The sequence below is a fragment of the Parathielavia appendiculata genome (assembly GCF_033297405.1).
Source record: "Parathielavia appendiculata strain CBS 731.68 unplaced genomic scaffold N657scaffold_5, whole genome shotgun sequence".
Lineage (NCBI taxonomy): Eukaryota > Fungi > Ascomycota > Sordariomycetes > Sordariales > Chaetomiaceae > Parathielavia > Parathielavia appendiculata.
In genome coordinates, this window is record NW_026944224.1 from 1,123,342 (window position 1) to 1,140,539 (window position 17,198).

Genomic DNA, 17,198 nt, shown 5'->3' on the forward strand with positions numbered 1-17,198 from the left:
AATGACTCTGGCCACGGTACAAGCAAGAGCAATATCGTACGCGCTTGGAAGGAACAGAACGGTTTGGAGTCTTTCTTCAACTGCGCTCAATCCCCGGATTCTCCTCCGATTGAAAAGGCATGGTAGGGGCCGAAGCAGTATGTAAAGAAGAGGCCTTGCTGGGACCATGAAATCTTCATGGAGCTAGCCGAAGAGGGCTGGGCAGCAGTTAAGCAAGAGACTATCAATGCCTGGGTTGACAACATCCCTCAGATTTTCAAGGATTGCTTGGAATTGGAAGGCGCTATGACTGGGAAGATTGCAATTGAGATCATTCAGTTCGGCCACGATCTGCTGATGTTTCTGATCATTGAATTCTGGGGTGACGCTTTTTGGAGTACCTTTTTTTTGTCCAGGTGGGGGGAGCAAAAACCTGAAAACGGCTTAACTTATATTATCTATAAATGCATCTAACACAGCCGTTGCCTACCACGACCACCACCGGGAAGACTTCAACACCCAAGATCACCACCAAAAGCACGCAATTCAATCAATCCGCACAACATCTGAATACCGCTTTGAGCACGCCCGAGAGGTTCTTATATGGCCAACCTCACCGCAAGCTGTACATTGATTGCCGCTTAGCCCGTGTTGCCTGCATTGCCTCAACATCCTCGAACTCACGGGGCTCACGCTTCGTACTTGACGCTGGTAGATTACTTTTCGTCGCTCTTGGCTTTATACGCCGGGGCTCTAGAAGGTGAAGTGGAGTGGGCCCAAAAACGGGCTGCGTTAGATGCATTTTGTACATTATATAAGCCTTTTTTAGGTTTACCTAAGCGCACGTACCCCTCTCTCTATTTGGGGCCTTCGCAAACACAGTGAAACAACCCAGACTGCAGAGAGCGATCAGGTCACGTGCACGCAGGAGACTCATATAGTGCCCCACTAATTACCCAACCATTGCTAGCGCAAACAAGCCTCGCGCTGGCTTTTTGGAACCAACGCTGAGAAGGGACAGCCTCCGACCTCTCCTCTGCACATTGAAACCTAAGCCTGTCGCTGCATCCAGGGAAATGCCATCGGAAGCCGCATGCCAAGTTGAGTCCTGGCGGTAGTCGAACTTGGGCATTGTCTGGCCATCGCGTACGCCCGTTTGGATGACTTTTACGGCCCCGACCTGCCGGCGTGCCGACAACAAAGTTTTTGGAGTTGCAAGTGACAGTCGGTCCCACGCACACAGCAGCAACGCAGCGTTCCTCCCTTTCGCGGACGACGCGAATCGCGCGACACCAGATTAGACTGGACCCTGCGAAAAACCACGACCGCCGAACTGCATCCCACCTCCCGCTTTCCGGGACCCAGACAATCGATCGGCCATACCGAGCTCCCCGCCATGGCCTCCGCCGCCGTCGCGACCCACGTCAACGGCGACGCAGCATTGTCGCGTCCGGATTCGCCCGCTTCAATCAATTCCTCCACCAAGCGGAAGCGCGAATCAAGCGACGACAACCAGTCCGATTTCAACTCCCGCAACCCGCCCCAGCTGCCTGTTAATGGCGTGCACACTCCTCAAGACAGCAAATCGCTCATTCGCGATCTCTATGATGTTTTGCAAAAGTATGCGCAAGTCATGCCAATCCCCTTGCTGCGTTGGTCGCTCAATTGCGTCCGCTGCTCTCTCTTCCGCATCTCTCACATCTGGATGCTAACTCTGGGGACGCAGCCACGATCCCGATCGCTCATCCATCCTCAAGCGCCCTATCCCAGAATCCCTCCCGGATGGCGAGCCATCTTCGAAACGAGCGAAATCGGAAGACTCCAACAAGGCCGTCACCATCGCCGACAAGGTGACGCAAGGCGCATATGAGACTCTGGATGACCTGGTTTCCGACATTGTCCAAACTGCGAATGCACAAGCCAAGGAACTTGAAACTGCAGGCATCTTGGGCGGCACCAATGCCCTGACCAAGACGATCGCATTCAGGACTAAGGCGTTAGAGCTGTATCGGCGAGAGCTCTCCTATCCCAACGTACCCCGACCAACTTCTGGGAAGTCTGCTCGGGGACCGGCGCCAGATGAGGGCGGTCTCGTTCTGACGGCGATCGGCCCTGCCCCAACCGCAAAACCTGTTTTTTCCAGCCTGCAAAGGGGGGCAAACGCCGAGATTCTTGCGAGAGCCTCATTGCCTCGAGGTGTCACCGTCACTAAGGTTCTGTCCGACGCTGCCGCCTTGGGCGATAAGAGTGGCCGCTCCCTCACGCTGGGAGAATTGTTTCCCTCTCCCCGGAATCTTCCTCCTCTGCAGCCACCGAAGACTCCCAAAACGACCACAAAAAGCAACGTCCTGACCTTTTATCACCCCGAATTTGCCGAGAAGTCAAAGTACCGTTCCGGGAGTTACTTCTCTCAGAACATCTCCACCGGGAACTGGCTTGATTACACTAATGCTACACCGACGACCCATGCCAAGACAAAACAGCGAGAGCGCGCTCAGAGTCTAGCGGGCGTCAAGCCGTCCACAATTGAGCTCGAAATATCCGAGATGGAGTCTCTTTTCCGCGGTGCATTCTCCGCATTTGCGCCGTGCAAGGACGACTCAGGTGCCATTGTACCTTCGGGGCAGGTGAGCCGCATCTGGTGGCAGCGCGTCGGTCGGCGAAGCTATGCCAGAATGGCCGAAGCTGAAGAGCCCGAGGACGAAAACGAGGGGGGCTCTACCGTTGACTCGGCCTTGGTCATGGAAATCGACGAGGAGTACGTGAAAGACGCCATCGAGAACTGGGATGAAACGGCGATTGACCCGGGCCTGGACCATGCTCTGGGCAAGAAATCTGACCAGGAAAAGGAGGTAGATGATCTGCTCGAGGAAGTTTCGGACCTGATTGAAACCCTGGCATCCTACCAGCGCAACCGAAACCTTACACTACCAACCAGCCAAGACCGTTACTCGGCTGATCCCGTGAACGGCGACATGCTACGGAACGGCAGTCTCTCGCACCAGCCAAGTGAAGAGGAAGTGATGACATACGAAGCCCTCAAGGCACAGCTGTCATTAATCATCCAGACCCTTCCCCCTTACGCCGTGGCACGCCTTAATTCCGATAAGCTTGCGGAGCTGGCCGTGAGCACCAAAATTGAGATTCGCTCCGACGACTACCGGGGGGTCATGGAAGAGGACGAGCCCGCACGGCTTCAAAGGTTGGCACAGGCTGCGCAGCAGACGTCTGCCCAACGCCAAGCACATAGGACGCCGAGCGTTTCCGGCCAGTACGCCAGCCACCAGTATCAGGCACAATTCACGCCGTCGGTCCGTCCTGTAGGGGGAGCGCAGCACTTCCCTCAAACGCCAGTCCGACCGCAGGCCTCCAATATGTATTCCAGGGCGCCATCCAGCGTGCCTATTCCGCAGCCGCACCAACAAGTCCAGCCACGGCCGGCGCCCGGGACACAGTTCAGACCAACCATGTATGCACCCCAACTGGCTAAGGCTCAGGGTCCGTACGGCCATTCCAATATGCCACATCAGTTTGCGGCCAGCCCATCGCAATCACGGATGCAGCAACATCCAAACTACAACATGGGACAGCCTGGCGCTCCGAATCAGAGGTTCTCACAGGGCTACCCTCCTGGCTACCAGCAACACCAGCAAATCCAGCCACACCCCCAACATGGGCAGCCCTCGCCGCACCCGCAAATGTCTCCACATCAGCCGCCGATGGCCCCTCACGGCCAGCAGCCGCCTTACATGCCGTACGCCAATGGTGGGCAGATGCCCCGGACTTTGTCTCCACAGGTTCCGCAAGCACACCCATACAGCCAGTCACCCACCCCGCCCCAGCAGCACCAGCAGATAGCCGGCCGTCCACCGTACGGGAGTCCAGGACCGGGCATGCCGCCGAATGTTAACGCAGTGCCCCGACAGTACGGCGCTGGCTCGCCGGGGCCGGGGATGATGCAAGGAGCAGCAGCAGCAGTTGCAGCAGGTGCGGGAGCAGGCGGAACAGGAGGAGGAAACAACAGACAACAGACGGGATCCAATCTGACGGGCTTCGCGACTGTCATGCCCGAGGTGCAGCAGCGACAGGTCATGGAGCAGGCGCGAGCGCGCGCCGACGCGGAGCAGCGCGTCAGCGGGCACATGGGTAAAGTTACGCAGACGCAGCAGGCCCCGGGCGAGGTTGTGGGGTTGGCGGGGATTGGGCTGGCGGGTCATATGGACGTGCACAAAGTTGCGGCGGCCAAAATGCAGCAGCAGCAGATGGGGAATATGGGAAGTCCTCAACACCATAACAATGGTCATGCTCACGGTCAGGGGCAGGGTGTGTCGTCGCCTGGTATCAAGGTCGGGCCGGCTGCTGTGAATGGTGGTGGTGTTGGTGGTGGTGGTGAGAATAGTCCGAGGCCGGTCCAGGCTGCGCCGGTGGGTCCGGGGACGGGGACGGCGAGTCCTGCGCCGCAGCAGGGGAAACCTAGTGCGTGAGACTGATGGGGTGGAAACCCGCCTTGGCAGGTCGTCGTCGTGTTTTGGCGACGTTTGGCAAATCTTTGTCAACCTATGCACTGTGTGCTGTCCGCTTTTCTGAGAGCACGGAAGCAGAAAATAAAGATGGTTGGTGAGGTGGTGGTACAATGAAGTGAGAAGTGTGAGTCGAGAAAAGGCAGACGGGACGATTTTTCCGGTTGGTCTAATGGATGGATGGGTTGTGGTGGACGAATGGTAGGGATCTCTTACACCTCGGATTGAGCAAGCAGGAACGGGCAAGGAGAAGATGTAGAACAATCAACTGCTGGGGTTGGTTATGTGAGCGCTCATTTGGGTTTCTGGTTCTTTTTCTGAGAAAGAGTTTTTTGTCCTGCTTTGGGCCCGGACCCTTTTCAAAAGTCGAGGTGATCACAGCACTCCCGCGTATAGGGGTGCGTCCATCGTGTTTGGGCCTTACCGTGCTACAATTTCCGGCGATAGCAGGCTGGCTGGGTTGGTTGAGTTGAGCTGAGTTGAATTAAGGGGGCTGCTGTCGCTGCTGCTATGGTTACTTACCTTACCATTCAGGTTAGGTATGTACTTGGTTTGCGGGGCGGGTAGGGGAAGGTCGTTAAAAGGCGTGGAATGGGATCGAGGTGGTTGTTTGGGGGGAAATGTCCATTTATGAGGACTTGCAAGGCCCTTTGTGAATTGTCCTCTTAAGTCAGTCACGCCAGCCCGTTTGGAGCTCTTTCTGTCCACAGCAGTTGTCTTTCTACAGTTGGTACGGTGTCGTGGTTAGGTGAGGGACCTGGTGGCGGTATTGCCTGTTGCGGCACCCGCACGGGATCCTGGGTTCTGGCCCTGGAAATGGTGTGTCTTTCCTGAAGGAAACTGGTTCCGTTTCTCAACCTGGGTATTTGTCTGCGGTTGGTGGTGTGTGCGTGTCTGAATGGTTCCGCTGGAGTGGTGAGGTTGTACGATGGGTTTGGGCCCTTGCCCGGCCCATGAGTTTTTCTTGTTCGTGCATCGCGAAATGTACTGTACCTATTGGAAGTCGGGGGCTTGAGAGTAGAGGCGCCAGGAGGTTGGACCAAGACAGATGAGGACTTGGATAGATGAGCTAGTAGTACACATATCTTACACCAACTTGGGCATCTTGCGTTTTATCAGATATGGTATCAGAGACGGATGCCTTGCCGGCGTTTCTAGATGTCTGCAGGGGGGTGCGTTCACGAGTCTATGGCGCGACACCTATTTGTTTGTAAAACAGAGCTGAATATAATAAGCGGGGAGTCGTTTCAATGACTAATTTGTATCTGGTCTATCAATCGCCAGCATTACACCTAGAATTTGAGTTGGGTATCATATTTACCGGGCATCATCCAGCCCTGCCACATGTTCACTTCAAGCCGGCGTCTAGTCTCTCGCCCTTCCGGATATCAGCCCGCAGCGCCTTCAGCTCGGCGAGCAGCTCATCCTGAAACACATCGTACCGCTCCATGTACAGGCGCCTCAGTTCAAAAGCAACCTCGATGGCGATGAGGATGATGATGATCCACTCGAGGCGGGTGCTGTGCTTCTCGCTCGACATCTTCTCGCTGATGTCGAGCACGCCCTGGGCGACGTTGACGACCTCCTGGGCGTACGTCATCTTGTCGTTGAGCGTCTTGATGCGCACGCCGACGTCGAGCGCCTTGCCGATCTTGGCATAATACGTCTCGAGCTTTTCTTCGGTATCCCAGAAGATGTCGGGCAGCGCGTCCGTCAGGTCGTTATAGTGGTTCAGCTGGCTGCGCAGGTTGAGTAGCTCGCCGGCTTTTTGCAGAATCATGCCCCGCGAGAGTGGCGCGCGCAGACCCTGCGAGAGATGGTCGGGGATGTGCCGCGTGCTCTCGAGATAGCGCGTCAGCGAGCTCTCCAGCACAGCCAGCTTGGTGCTGCGCGCCAGACCGGAAGAGAAGGCGATCTTGGCCAGGGTCGTGTCGAGCCGGTCGCCGGCTTCCACCTCGCGACGTGTGCCGAGCACGACCACGTCCCCGCTCACGCTGCTCTGCTCCTGCGCCGGGTCCGCCAGGAACTCGAGATCCTCCTCCTCCTTGTCTTCAAGGTGGGGCATCTCGGCGGCGGGGAGGAGGTGCTTGGTGGCTAGGGTGTTGACGACGTCGGCAGGTAGCGCCCAGGTCACGACGGTGCCGGAAGGGAAGACGAAGATGTCGCCGTTGTTGAATCCGCGCGCGTGGACTACTTCGTGCGACTCGAAGCCAGTGCCGTCGGGGTCGAGAGAGAAGCCATGGTTCTTGAGTATGTCCTCGACCTTGTCCATGTCGAACGATTCGGCGACGCACACAGCGCTGATGATTGAGCTGCCATCCGGGCCGGTTGGGGTTTCGGCGGCGGGCGGTCCTGGCTTCCCGGGCACACCTTTCTGGGCGACGATAGCCACGCGGTGGAGCGAGTTTTTGAGCGGCGGCTTGCGCTTCTTCTGGCCCGGCTGGTTCGCTGTGCTGCTCGGCTTGTCGTCCTCGGGCTTCTTCGCAGTCGCAGAGGATCGCTGCGGTTCACTGCCATCCTGCTGCAAGAGGACGTTGGAGGTAAAGAAGTTCCGACGACGAGGTAAGCATGGCGTCGGGGTGCGATGGAAGTGTCGATAGCTGAGGAAGGGCCGGGAAGTCGGCGAGAGGATTGACGATGCACCAATACTGCGCGCGGCGGGCCCCGTGTTCGGCAGGTACCGCCTCATGGTGGCGCCATTGAAGGGTGATCGACTGCAAATTCAGTCGACGGGCAGTGCCTCGTGCCGCGGAAGTGATTGAAGCTGTCGAGCGTGTATTCCTTGGCCGATTGATGCTTGGTTACCTTAGGTAAATTATCAGAAGCGGATCGAGAAAGAATTGGGTGTGCAGCCGGCAGGCAGTGTCGTCACCGGCTTGGCATTTCTGTAAATGCTTGAATCATCCGCTGCTGCAATCAGCCGTCTTGCGCTCCTTCAGAGCTCCACCGTCAACCACTTTCAAGAACAGGTCCACGAAAACACCCCATGGCTTGACACCAGACAGCTACCTTAGCCACCCACCCGCCTGCCTTCACCATGGACTCCGACATCCGGGTCGAGGACTACCTGAACGACAAGCTGCAGTCGACGACCGACTTTGAGCACCTCGACACACTGCTCAGCAGCGTCGAGTACCAGCGCAGCCAACTCCAATCGCAGCTCGACCATGCCACGCGCGAGCTCGACGAGGCCCGCCGGTCGTCGGCCGACCGCAGCGCCGCGCTCATGGCCCAGATCGACGAGTTCAACGCCCTGCAGAAGAGCATCGACGTGCGCCTGCACATCATCGCCGAGTCCGACGCCCCCGACGACGCCATCCGCCGCCTCGAGCCGCCCATGCGCCAGCTCCACAAGGTCGACCTCGCCTACCGCTATCTGCTGCTGCTGCAGGACGTCGAGGGCCTGCGCCGTGCGGCGCGCCGCCACCTGCCGCGCGACCCCAAAGCCGCGCTGGAGCCTTACGCGCGGCTGAAGCAACTGGCGCTGCGCCTTCGGGAGCTCCAGCAGCAGGCTGACGGTGCCGCGGTGCATCTTGTCAGGCATGTCGACTCCGCGGTCGAGAAGCTGTGGGACGACATGAAGAGGACCATGTCGGACGAGCTCGAGGCGGTGCTGTCCAATCGCGGGTGGCCCAACGTCGACCCGGACACCGAGGTCGACGACGAGTGGCTGCAGTGCTTTGACAAGCTCGTCGACCTGCAGGTGCCCGAGGTGCTGTACTCGCCAGCCACCGTCAGCCTTCTGCCGGTGGATGTCATGGCGCACATCTTTGTCAAGGAGTTTCGGTTCCACTTTCTCAGCGACAAGCCGACGAGCAGCCCGCAGGTCGTCACGGCGCACTGCTTTCCCTGGTTTCTGGCCCTGGTCGAGAAGTGGGAGGACTTCTTCCGGGACAACTTTGGGCCGGTGCTTGCTGCCAAGTTTGGGGACACGCCCGTTGCTCACAAGATGGTGTACATGGACCCCGTCTGCGCCTTCATAACCTCCATGCTGCCCGTCATGAGGGAGAAGATTGCCGTGACGCTTGCAGAAACATCCGGGGACGCCGTCTTCCTCAGCAGCCTGCTCTCGCAGCTCATGACGTTTGACGAAAGGCTCAGGTCCGCGTTTGCCTACGACGACGGGGATGCCGAGGAAGGCTGGGGCGGCTTGACGTCGGAGATTTTGAATAAGCACTTCCGGCCGTGGCTCGAGGCGGAGAAGAGGTTTGCACTAGAGCGCTACCAGACCATCATGGCGGCGCCAGACGCGCGGAGCATCGACTACGACTTTGCCGCGGCGGGGAGGACGAAGCCCACGTTTGCGGCCACGCGCGTTACCGACCTGCTCCGCTCTGTCACAACCCAGTACGAGCGGGTCAGGCGCTTCTCCCACAAGCTGCGCTTCCTCATCGACATCCAGCTGGCCATTCTGGACGAATACCATGACCATCTCAGGGGCACGCTGGAGGCGTATTTGAGCATTACGTCGACTGTAGGAAGGGCGTTTGGCGTGACCAAGGAGCAGCTGGCTGCGCTTGAAGGGACCGGGGCTCTGGAGACGCTGTGCAAGGTGTACGGCAGTGCCGACCATATCGTCAACACACTAAGAGACTGGAGTAATGAAGAGGTAAGTACGCCCCTACCTACCTACCGCGTCTCAACTCGGATACTGACTGTACCAGTTCTTCGTTACACTATGGGAGCAGCTCCAGGCACGAGCCAAGGCCACCGACGATCAAAGCAACCTTGCCGGTGGCATGAGCTATGACCATGTCAGGGACCGGACCTCCTCAGCCGTGGGTAAAGAAGAGGACAGCGGCGTCCTATTTGACGAGACCATCGCCGCGTATAACCTGAGACGGAAACGGGCGCAAGAGTTTTTAGCCGAGGCACTGGTCGAGTCTCATCGGAAGGCTTTCAAAGCGTACATCCACCGCCCGCAGTGGAGCACGATTGCAGATGATTCTCCAGGCGATTTGGTTGTTACGGCTGAATTAGACGAGCCTCTGAGAGTGAGTGGATATCCCTATTCAGTCCAGAGTTGGAGCCGCGGTCTGACTGGACCAGATCTTGAAGCGCGACCTGGATTTCCTCCATCGAGCCCTCGGCAAAGCCGTGTTCCGCCGCGTCTGGCGGGAGGCACTCGAAAATCTTAACAGCACGCTATGGAGCGAGGTCTTGATGAGCCACAAGTTCACGGCGTCAGGGGCAGCCCAGTTCGCGCGGGATGTACATGCCATCTCGGCGCTCGTCGAGAGGTACATCCCGGACGGATCAAGGTCGCTTGCCAGTCTAGTCGACGCTCTCCGGCTATTCAACCTGCCCCTGGAGGCACAGGAAGGCGGCATGACGCTCAAGCGGGCGACGGATATGGTGTTTACGGACAATGCCGAGGCAAAGAAGGTCTTGGAGGAGCTCCAAACCGACTTGTTGACGCCTGCCAATGCCAGGCAAATACTGCAGCGCAGGGTAGAGAATGCGGAGTAGTGGTAGATTGTCGGGTATATGCAAGATCTTTGATTGAAAAAATAACTGCAATCTCTTGCAATGGATATCATCCGAGCCCTCCTCCGACCCTCAGCGCTGCCTTCCTACACCGCAGCGCCCGTTGAGGACGCCGGGCCATGCATTCCGTTGAGCGCTCCCCTCCGTCAGCTGATGCCCGTCATGCCCGTGCCAGGCTTGCCTTGTCCATCCCTCTATGATCTCGCCTTCACCACGCCTACTCTCTTCACCACTCCCTAATTTATCGCGCGCATGGTCATCTCCACCACAGCAAACGTCCCCGCGCTCACGGGCATAGCCCTCAGAAGCGTCGGCCCGATCCCCTTCCAGAACCCCCTGGCCCCCTCGGCCCGCCACGTCTGCGCGAAGCAATCGCGCATGCTCTTGTACCGCTGGGCGGATCCAAACCCGTCCGTCTGCATCTTGCTCTTCACGACGTCAAACGGATAACTCGCCAGCCACAGCGCCTCACCCGCCAGCCCGCCGTACAGCGCCACCTTCCAGCTGGCGATCTGCTTACGCTCGACGCCGTTGCGAGCCGCGTCGGCGTTCATCAGCCACTCAAAAGTCAAGAACCACACCCCGTACGCCTGTGCCTCGCGCAGCAGCGTGACTGACGTTCCGCGGTACAGCCCCTTTCCGAGCCCGCCGCTCTGAGACAGCTTGCGCACGCAGTCCCATGGCCCCGAGTAGAGGCGTTCGCCCAGGCCGTGCGGCTGCGTCTGCAGGCGGATGCGCACGTGCTCGATCGGGGAGGAGAGGGCCGTGTTGGCGAGGCCGGCGAAGGCGCCGGCGCAGTAGTACTCGCCGTAGCCTAGCGTAGCAGCACTACTAGTACCACTCCTCTTGAGTTTGCGCTCCTCGAGCCAGCGGCGCGCGGCGTGGAAGGCACCGAACTGGATCGACACGCACGCGCCGATGCCGAGTAAGGGGGTCAGGGTGCCCTTGTAGAAGGCAAGGGCGCCCTCGTGCTTGTAGATGGACGTTGCGGCGGCGAGGGCCGAGGGGTAGGTTTGGCTGGTTTGGAGGCGAACTTTTACTATGTCGAAGGGCTGGCCTGGAGATATGTGCGCTGTGTCAGTCCCTCCCTACTACCGGAATGTGAAGGCAAGGTAAGTAAGGTGTTTGCTAATGAAATGACATACCGATCAGCACCTGGGCGACGCCGCCTGCTGCGCCGGAGAACAAATCCTTTACTGTCTGCGCGGCCGAGGAGGAGCCGTGCGCTTCGAGGTCTGCCGCTGGGTCGGCCATGCTGCCGGCTGCCTGTGTTGGTTTGTCTTGTTAGAGACTGCTTCTTCCACGATGCGACTCGGTCGTTTGTTGCTTAGAATCGCCGATTGAGGACGCAGAAAAAGACTCGCACGGTTCGCTAATCCGGCTAGTCCGAACAGCACTGATTGCCCGGCAGCTGGCCGTCTCACAGATTTAACGTAGGTATAACACCCTACCTCCTGAAGAGTTGGAGTGCGGCCGTTGTCACTCCCGGTGTCGGCTATCTGTGGTTCATGATCGGCGGGGTGTGGGACTGCTACAGGCCGACAGGGTTCTCAATCGTCGGGGTCAATGGCGTGCTCCAGGGCACCGGGTAGTTGCATATTCCATTATCCGAGGAAGAAGGACAGGCGAAGGGTTAATTGCTTGTTGGTGACATTAGAACAAGAGGATGCTTGGTCATTATGGGAACTTAGACATTAATTCGGCATGTACGCCGCAAAATATAAGAACATGCGTGGCGAGCCTGGGAAGAGAGTTTTGTAGAGAAGGGGGACTTAGTGAAGACCTAGGTCGGGCATTTACCGCAAATATCATATAACGTTATAGAAGTTTCGATGTCCTCACATACCACACAACCACTGCAGGCTAATTCTATCTAACGAAACAGAGTGGTAGAGACTTGAACCTGACCGACAACGAATGCTCACCACAGACGAGTCACGACCAGCCCAGGCGTTGCCAGCCAAGTGTGAGGCCGTGTTGAACCTGACACAACCCTGATTCACTCTAACTCCCTCCACGCCCTACACTCTCGTGACATGAATCCTCTTCTCCCCCGCAGCCCGTACGAACGCCTCAGCCTCAATCTGAATCGCCTCCTTCAACTTGCCCACCACCTCGGGCTGCCCACCAAACACCCTCTCCAGCATCTCATCCAGCTCCCTCTCCACCTTGCCGACATTCTTCCCACCCAGCTTACCGGCCACGACGCCCCTCGCCTCATTCAACAACCCGGCCCACCGCCTCGTAAACGCCACAATACTCTGCCTAAGCAGCCCATCCAGCTGCTCCCCCGCATCATTACTATCTCCTCCTTGCCCAGCACCCACCACACCACCAGGCGTCCCGGCCCAGAGCGACGACCCCGGAATCGAGGGCATATACGCCCCCAAGCCATATCCCAGATTCCCAAAACTACTCAGCAACCCGCCAATCAAGTCCTGCGGTCGGTGCAGAACAGCGTCCCAGACCCGACTGCTGACGCTTGCGCCGTCAGCTCCGGCTCCGGCTCCAGCTCCGCCAGCACCACGAACGTCGCCAATCTCGAGCGTCAGCAGCTCATTCTTGAGCAGGAGCAGGTTCTTGACGGTGAAGAGGTCAGGGTCTGTGTTACTGTAACCGGCATTTGTTTTGGAGGTTGAGGTTGTGGTGACGGATCGGATGCGGGCTTCTGCGCGCTGGACCGAGGCGATGGATTCTTTAATGATCTTGAAAATTACGGGGCTGTTTCGTTGCTGTGGGTGGCATAATGTCAGAGAAAATGGAAATGCATACAGAGGGTGTAGGACATACACATCGCTCCTTGGGCATGGACTGGTCAAACAGCACGAGAAGCTCAAGCGCCCGCTTGATGGGAGGGAAAGCGTTGGAAGCAGCGTCGCCGTTCGTGACGGGGCCAATCTGGAAGGCATCGGGCGGCATGACGGCTTTTGTGATGGACTTTGCGATCTCAGCCTCGAAGAAGGCGTCGGTAAACGTCCACAGGTGTTCGGCGAGCAGCCTGGCCGCCAGTTCTCGGCACCGCCCCGCGAACGGCGTCTCGTTGTCTTCCTCGTACTCGGGGAGCAGGTACTCGTGGGAGATCCAACCGACCAAATTGCAGATGGTCTCCAGGTCGCTGCTTTGAAGGACCAACTGCAGGTTCGTGGCGATGGGCGCCACGTTTGCTCCGGTAAGCACGGCGCGCTGTGACTTGAGGGCCGCGAAGGCAGAGTTCGGCTCGGCCGAGTAATGCGCGTCGATGGAGAAGATGCTCTTGAAAAGGGAGGCCTCGTTGTACGACCGCTCGAAGCACTGCTTGACAAAATTTCTCGAGGCCGTCTCTATCGACTCCTTGGCTTCCGCTCTGAGCACGTCCAGATCGTGCTGGAAAACAGTCTTGAGATCCCGCTCTCTGGCGGCCCAATACGAGTGGAACAGGTTAATGGCCGTGTTGGCGTAGATGTCGGCGTTGAGAGCTGAGGATGGCTGGCCGTCCTGGTCGTAGGCATTCCGTACCACAGTTTGGAGGTTCGGAATCAGCGAGTACGACTCAAGCACCATCTCCTCGAAGCGGCCGTAGGCGAGGGCGTGGCGAGCCGACTCGGACTGCGTCGCAGCAATTTGGCGCGATATCTCGGCAGACACCTTGTTCAGGTGGTTGACAAAGCCCACCTCGAGCAGGTGCAGTGCTTTGGTTAGCAGAGCCTGGTAGCGCGCAAGGTACGATTCGGCGTCTCGGTATGAAGACTATGGGCAGCCAATCAGCTGAGGGAACTTTAGAAACGGCGCAGGAGGAACTGACATGCTGCGTCATGAACTCTATGCAAGAGTCCAAGGTGGACAAAATCTCGGCAAAGCTGCCTCCTTCAACTAGGCGACCTGCGCCAGGGGCAGTGAGACGGCGGGTTGCCGAGTCGAGATAGGTGTAGTACTGGAGATCTCTGCCGACAGACTCAGCGAGTGCTTCGAGACGCGTTTTCTCCGTCAAAAGGCCGTCACATTGGACCTGGAAGGAGCTGGTCTGCTCGTCGACGGCGCGGAAGGACTGGCACAGTGATTCGAGCGTTTTGAGAGCGCTGTTGGTGTCAGCGATGAGGGTTCCGAGATGGCGCTCGGTCATGGCCAGTTCGTCGTGGTAGAGTCTTGAATTCTGTCAGCATGTCGAAATTATGCCGGCGGTGGTAGAGTGCCATGTCCCACGAACAAGTATTCCTGCTGGCTTGCCCGGAGTAGTTCTTTATCGACGGCATCGTCAAAACCGTCCTCTTCGGCTGGCAAGCTCACAGTCACCGACCCTGGGAAAGCCAAAGCCTCCCAACTACGGGCGCTCCGCTTCCTCTTCCTCTTCTTCCCTGGGGCATGGCTGGACAGCTGAGTCTTTATGAGGTCGTAGAGATCTGAGTAAGACTTTACTCTTCGCGACAATGTCGGCTCTGGTGGCCAATTGGAATCTTCCTTGTCTTCGAAAAGAGGTGGGAGGGGCTTTGCGGCGTCGGCGGCGTCGGCAGGGTTCTGCGAAGCATATCAGTGGTGTTCCTGCACATAGCGCATCATCGACGTCGCAAAAGTCGCAGATGAAGACACACATTCGGCTGCTGTAACAGCGACTGCTTGCGTCGATGGCCACTACTTCGGGGCCCTGACGCTGGCTGTTGGTGCTGGAGCTCTGGTACAAAACTGTACCAGGACGAGTCCTCGTACATTTCGCAGAGTCCTAGGGCAGCTGGACCGTGGACGTCTGGAAATCGCAATAACTGTTGAAACCCGGCCGTCAGCGGCCGGAGTTGCTGCTCTGGAACGGACCTCCATTGGCCGCGCTTGGCGGGGTGATATGCGGACAAGTGGGGCCTGAAACGCGGGCGAGTGCACGGGCCGAGGAAAGAGACGGGAATCGGGGCGATGCCAAGCTTTTTGATGGTTGCGCTGTGGAGCCTTCTCCGAAAGAAGCTTCGAGGCTTCTAAGATTCGTGAGGGTGTGTATGCAGCCAACCAACCCGGGCGACCTCACTATCAAGCCGCCCTCGACAACGAAGTCATCAACAAGCATTTGTTGGACAGAACAGGAAATGGGAAAGAGATAAACATGGTCTCGCCTCTCCTCTCGCGGGCTGCCCTCGGGCGCCCGCCTTCATCAGTCAAGGCACTCAGACTCTCGCCCACAGCTGCACCTTCGCAATGGGTTCGCTACGCCAGCTCAGCTACCCAGATGCCACGCCCTGGCAGACGTGCACTCGGCCTGCTGACCGTCATGGTCGCATCGGGAGCCGGCGCCCTTTGGGCATATCCGCGCTTCTTCCCCGAGTCGCAGCCGGTGGGCTCACCGCAACCCGGAAAGGCCGAGATGGTCTTTGAAAAGCCTCGGAAGAAGGCTGCTTCCAAGGAAGAGATAAGCTCGCAGCATCTGCAGGTCAAGAACAGCTGGGAGCATCCCGGCGTATATGCCTGGGGTTCCAATGCCGGGAAAGTCGTTGCCCCCGACTCCAACGAGACTGTCGTCAAGACGCCGCGCCGGATCCCTTACTTCGACGGTCAGATCTTGCGAGATTTGAAGCTGGACCGCAACTTTGGTGTTGCCGTCACCGAAAACGGCGACCTCGTGCAGTGGGGTGCTGCCTTCTCCAAGGATGCTGCTGGACCCACTGTCACCCTGAAGGGCAAAGACATCGCAAAGATTGCCATCTCACGGGACCGCGTCATTGCGCTTTCGTCCAACGGATCTGTCTATTCCATCCCTGTCGCCAAAGCAGACCAGGCTGTGGACGAGAAACAACCCACTAAATCCTCCCGGCTCCCGTTCTGGAGTCCCGAAACGTCTTCCTCTACCAATTACCGGTCGCTCAAGCCCGAGAATCTGGGCTGGGGTGAGAAAGTTGTCGATGTAAAGAGCGGTCTCGAGCACTGCCTGCTGCTGACCTCCAAAGGCCGCGTCTTTTCCGCCGTCTCGAGCTCCGAAGAGTTCCCCTCCAAAGGGCAGCTCGGCATCCCAGGTCTGACCTGGCACACCCGGCCCACAGGCCCCTATGACCAGCCCCACGAAGTCAAGGCTCTGGACGGCCGCAACATCAAAGCCATCGCCACGGGCGACTTCCACTCGCTGGCTCTCGACAGCCACGGCCACGTATTCGCCTTCGGGGACAACAGCAGCGGCCAGCTGGGCTTCGAAACCGAAGTCGGCACCAGCACGGTCGACACTCCGTCTCCGCTCCCCATCCACAAGCTCTACAGCGGAACCGACCTGGCTCCCAAGGTCACCTCCATCGCGGCCGGCGGCATGAACAGCTTCTTCACCGTCGACGCCACAAAGACTCACAACCAGATCCCCGCCGAACTGGGCCGCACCACCGCCGACACCTGGGTCTGCGGCTCGGGCATTCACGGCACCCTGGGAACCGGCAAATGGACGCACGTCTCGCCGACCCCGACAAAGATCAAAGCCCTGTCGAATCTGTACGAGTACGATGAAAACACAAACCGCATCACGCCCATCCGCCTGGCCCGCCTGGCGGTAGGCAGCACCCACGCCTGTGCCGTGCTGGATAACATCACCCATTTGACTGCCTCATCCTCAGCTGAGGAAACAACTATCAAAACAGACACAAACTTTGGCGCCGACATCCTCTGGTGGGGTGGGAACGAGCATTACCAGCTGGGAACGGGCAAGCGCAACAATGTGAATGCGCCCGTGTACATTGCTCCCCTGGATGGGCCCAGCGCGCAGGTGCAGGGCGGCGGGGGTGATGCTGCTGGGGTGGAGAGGCATCGGTTACAGATTACGCCGCGGACGACGGTTAGGTTGGGGGAGGAGGGGAAGTGGAGGAAGGTTAGTGTCGAGCAGAGGGTTGAGTGTGGGCGGTTCGTGTCTGGGATTTATTCGGGGGCTTGATTAAAGGTGTACTATATGTTGGATGATCGGGAGTTGGTCTGGGGTTATTGGAGTAAACGTTGGCTTTGGGTGTAACACGACTATGATATTGGGCTGTGTAGGTGGTGTATATTTACTGTATCAACATCTTACGGGATGTCGGATAGGGACGGGACTATACTACTCGACTCCTTTTCTTGTGTGTGGGTAAGAAAATCTGGATCACTCATCTAGGTTGGTGGTATCAGCGAGTCCTCGTATACGAACCTTCCCCTTGTGAGTCATGAACCTAGCAAGAGGGGTGAAACCATAAAACATCAGCCATTGTAGAATACGGCTACTGATCACTCGGACTAACAACCCCATTCCCA

At 58.1% G+C, this 17,198-nt stretch overlaps 6 protein-coding genes across 6 annotated transcripts; 3 read left to right on the forward strand and 3 right to left on the reverse strand.

The window, feature by feature from the left end:
• Nucleotides 1-1,375: 1,375 nt before the first annotated feature.
• On the forward strand, nt 1,376-4,463 carry N657DRAFT_680455 (uncharacterized protein; the record flags this gene model as incomplete). Its single annotated transcript, XM_062796287.1, has 2 exons — nt 1,376-1,599; nt 1,706-4,463. The coding sequence occupies 2 exons, from the start codon at nt 1,376-1,378 to the stop codon at nt 4,461-4,463; spliced, it is 2,982 nt and encodes a 993-aa protein (XP_062648241.1).
• Nucleotides 4,464-5,735: 1,272 nt separating this feature from the next.
• Nucleotides 5,736-7,382, reverse strand: N657DRAFT_690010 (uncharacterized protein; the record flags this gene model as incomplete). The annotated part of the gene is made up of 2 exons (XM_062797021.1): nt 5,736-7,213; nt 7,372-7,382. The coding sequence occupies 2 exons, from the start codon at nt 7,380-7,382 to the stop codon at nt 5,848-5,850; spliced, it is 1,377 nt and encodes a 458-aa protein (XP_062648242.1). The 3' UTR covers nt 5,736-5,847.
• A 63-nt stretch (nt 7,383-7,445) lies between these two features.
• On the forward strand, nt 7,446-10,004 carry N657DRAFT_617703 (uncharacterized protein). The gene is made up of 3 exons (XM_062790528.1): nt 7,446-9,108; nt 9,164-9,493; nt 9,549-10,004. The coding sequence occupies exons 1-3, from the start codon at nt 7,537-7,539 to the stop codon at nt 9,966-9,968; spliced, it is 2,322 nt and encodes a 773-aa protein (XP_062648243.1). The 5' UTR covers nt 7,446-7,536; the 3' UTR covers nt 9,969-10,004.
• Nucleotides 9,978-11,491, reverse strand: N657DRAFT_690012 (mitochondrial carrier). Its single transcript, XM_062797022.1, has 2 exons — nt 11,132-11,491; nt 9,978-11,043 (listed from the first exon to the last, which is right to left on the reverse strand). The coding sequence occupies exons 1-2, from the start codon at nt 11,238-11,240 to the stop codon at nt 10,223-10,225; spliced, it is 930 nt and encodes a 309-aa protein (XP_062648244.1). The 5' UTR covers nt 11,241-11,491; the 3' UTR covers nt 9,978-10,222.
• Nucleotides 11,492-11,786: 295 nt separating this feature from the next.
• N657DRAFT_595398 (Sec34-domain-containing protein) lies at nt 11,787-14,738 on the reverse strand. Its single transcript, XM_062789976.1, has 5 exons — nt 14,552-14,738; nt 14,170-14,477; nt 13,768-14,107; nt 12,777-13,712; nt 11,787-12,718 (listed from the first exon to the last, which is right to left on the reverse strand). The coding sequence occupies exons 1-5, from the start codon at nt 14,666-14,668 to the stop codon at nt 12,008-12,010; spliced, it is 2,412 nt and encodes an 803-aa protein (XP_062648245.1). The 5' UTR covers nt 14,669-14,738; the 3' UTR covers nt 11,787-12,007.
• A 180-nt stretch (nt 14,739-14,918) lies between these two features.
• Nucleotides 14,919-17,155, forward strand: N657DRAFT_644713 (RCC1/BLIP-II). The gene has a single exon (XM_062792807.1). It carries the CDS (start codon nt 15,049-15,051, stop codon nt 16,846-16,848), a length of 1,800 nt encoding a protein of 599 aa, XP_062648246.1. The 5' UTR covers nt 14,919-15,048; the 3' UTR covers nt 16,849-17,155.
• Nucleotides 17,156-17,198: the final 43 nt, after the last annotated feature.

Coding starts and splice junctions, on each gene's coding strand:
- N657DRAFT_690012 (XM_062797022.1), bottom strand. CDS start 11,240: ATGGCCGACCCAGCGGCAGACCTCGAAGCGCACGGCTCCTCCTCGGCC. Junction 11,044..11,131: donor CGTCGCCCAGGTGCTGATCG/GTATGTCATTTC, acceptor ACATATCTCCAG/GCCAGCCCTTCGACATAGTA.
- N657DRAFT_617703 (XM_062790528.1), top strand. CDS start 7,537: ATGGACTCCGACATCCGGGTCGAGGACTACCTGAACGACAAGCTGCAG. Junction 9,109..9,163: donor GAGACTGGAGTAATGAAGAG/GTAAGTACGCCC, acceptor TGACTGTACCAG/TTCTTCGTTACACTATGGGA. Junction 9,494..9,548: donor AATTAGACGAGCCTCTGAGA/GTGAGTGGATAT, acceptor TGACTGGACCAG/ATCTTGAAGCGCGACCTGGA.
- N657DRAFT_644713 (XM_062792807.1), top strand. CDS start 15,049: ATGGTCTCGCCTCTCCTCTCGCGGGCTGCCCTCGGGCGCCCGCCTTCA.
- N657DRAFT_595398 (XM_062789976.1), bottom strand. CDS start 14,668: ATGTACGAGGACTCGTCCTGGTACAGTTTTGTACCAGAGCTCCAGCAC. Junction 14,478..14,551: donor CGCTGTTACAGCAGCCGAAT/GTGTGTCTTCAT, acceptor TATGCTTCGCAG/AACCCTGCCGACGCCGCCGA. Junction 13,713..13,767: donor TAGAGTTCATGACGCAGCAT/GTCAGTTCCTCC, acceptor GGCTGCCCATAG/TCTTCATACCGAGACGCCGA.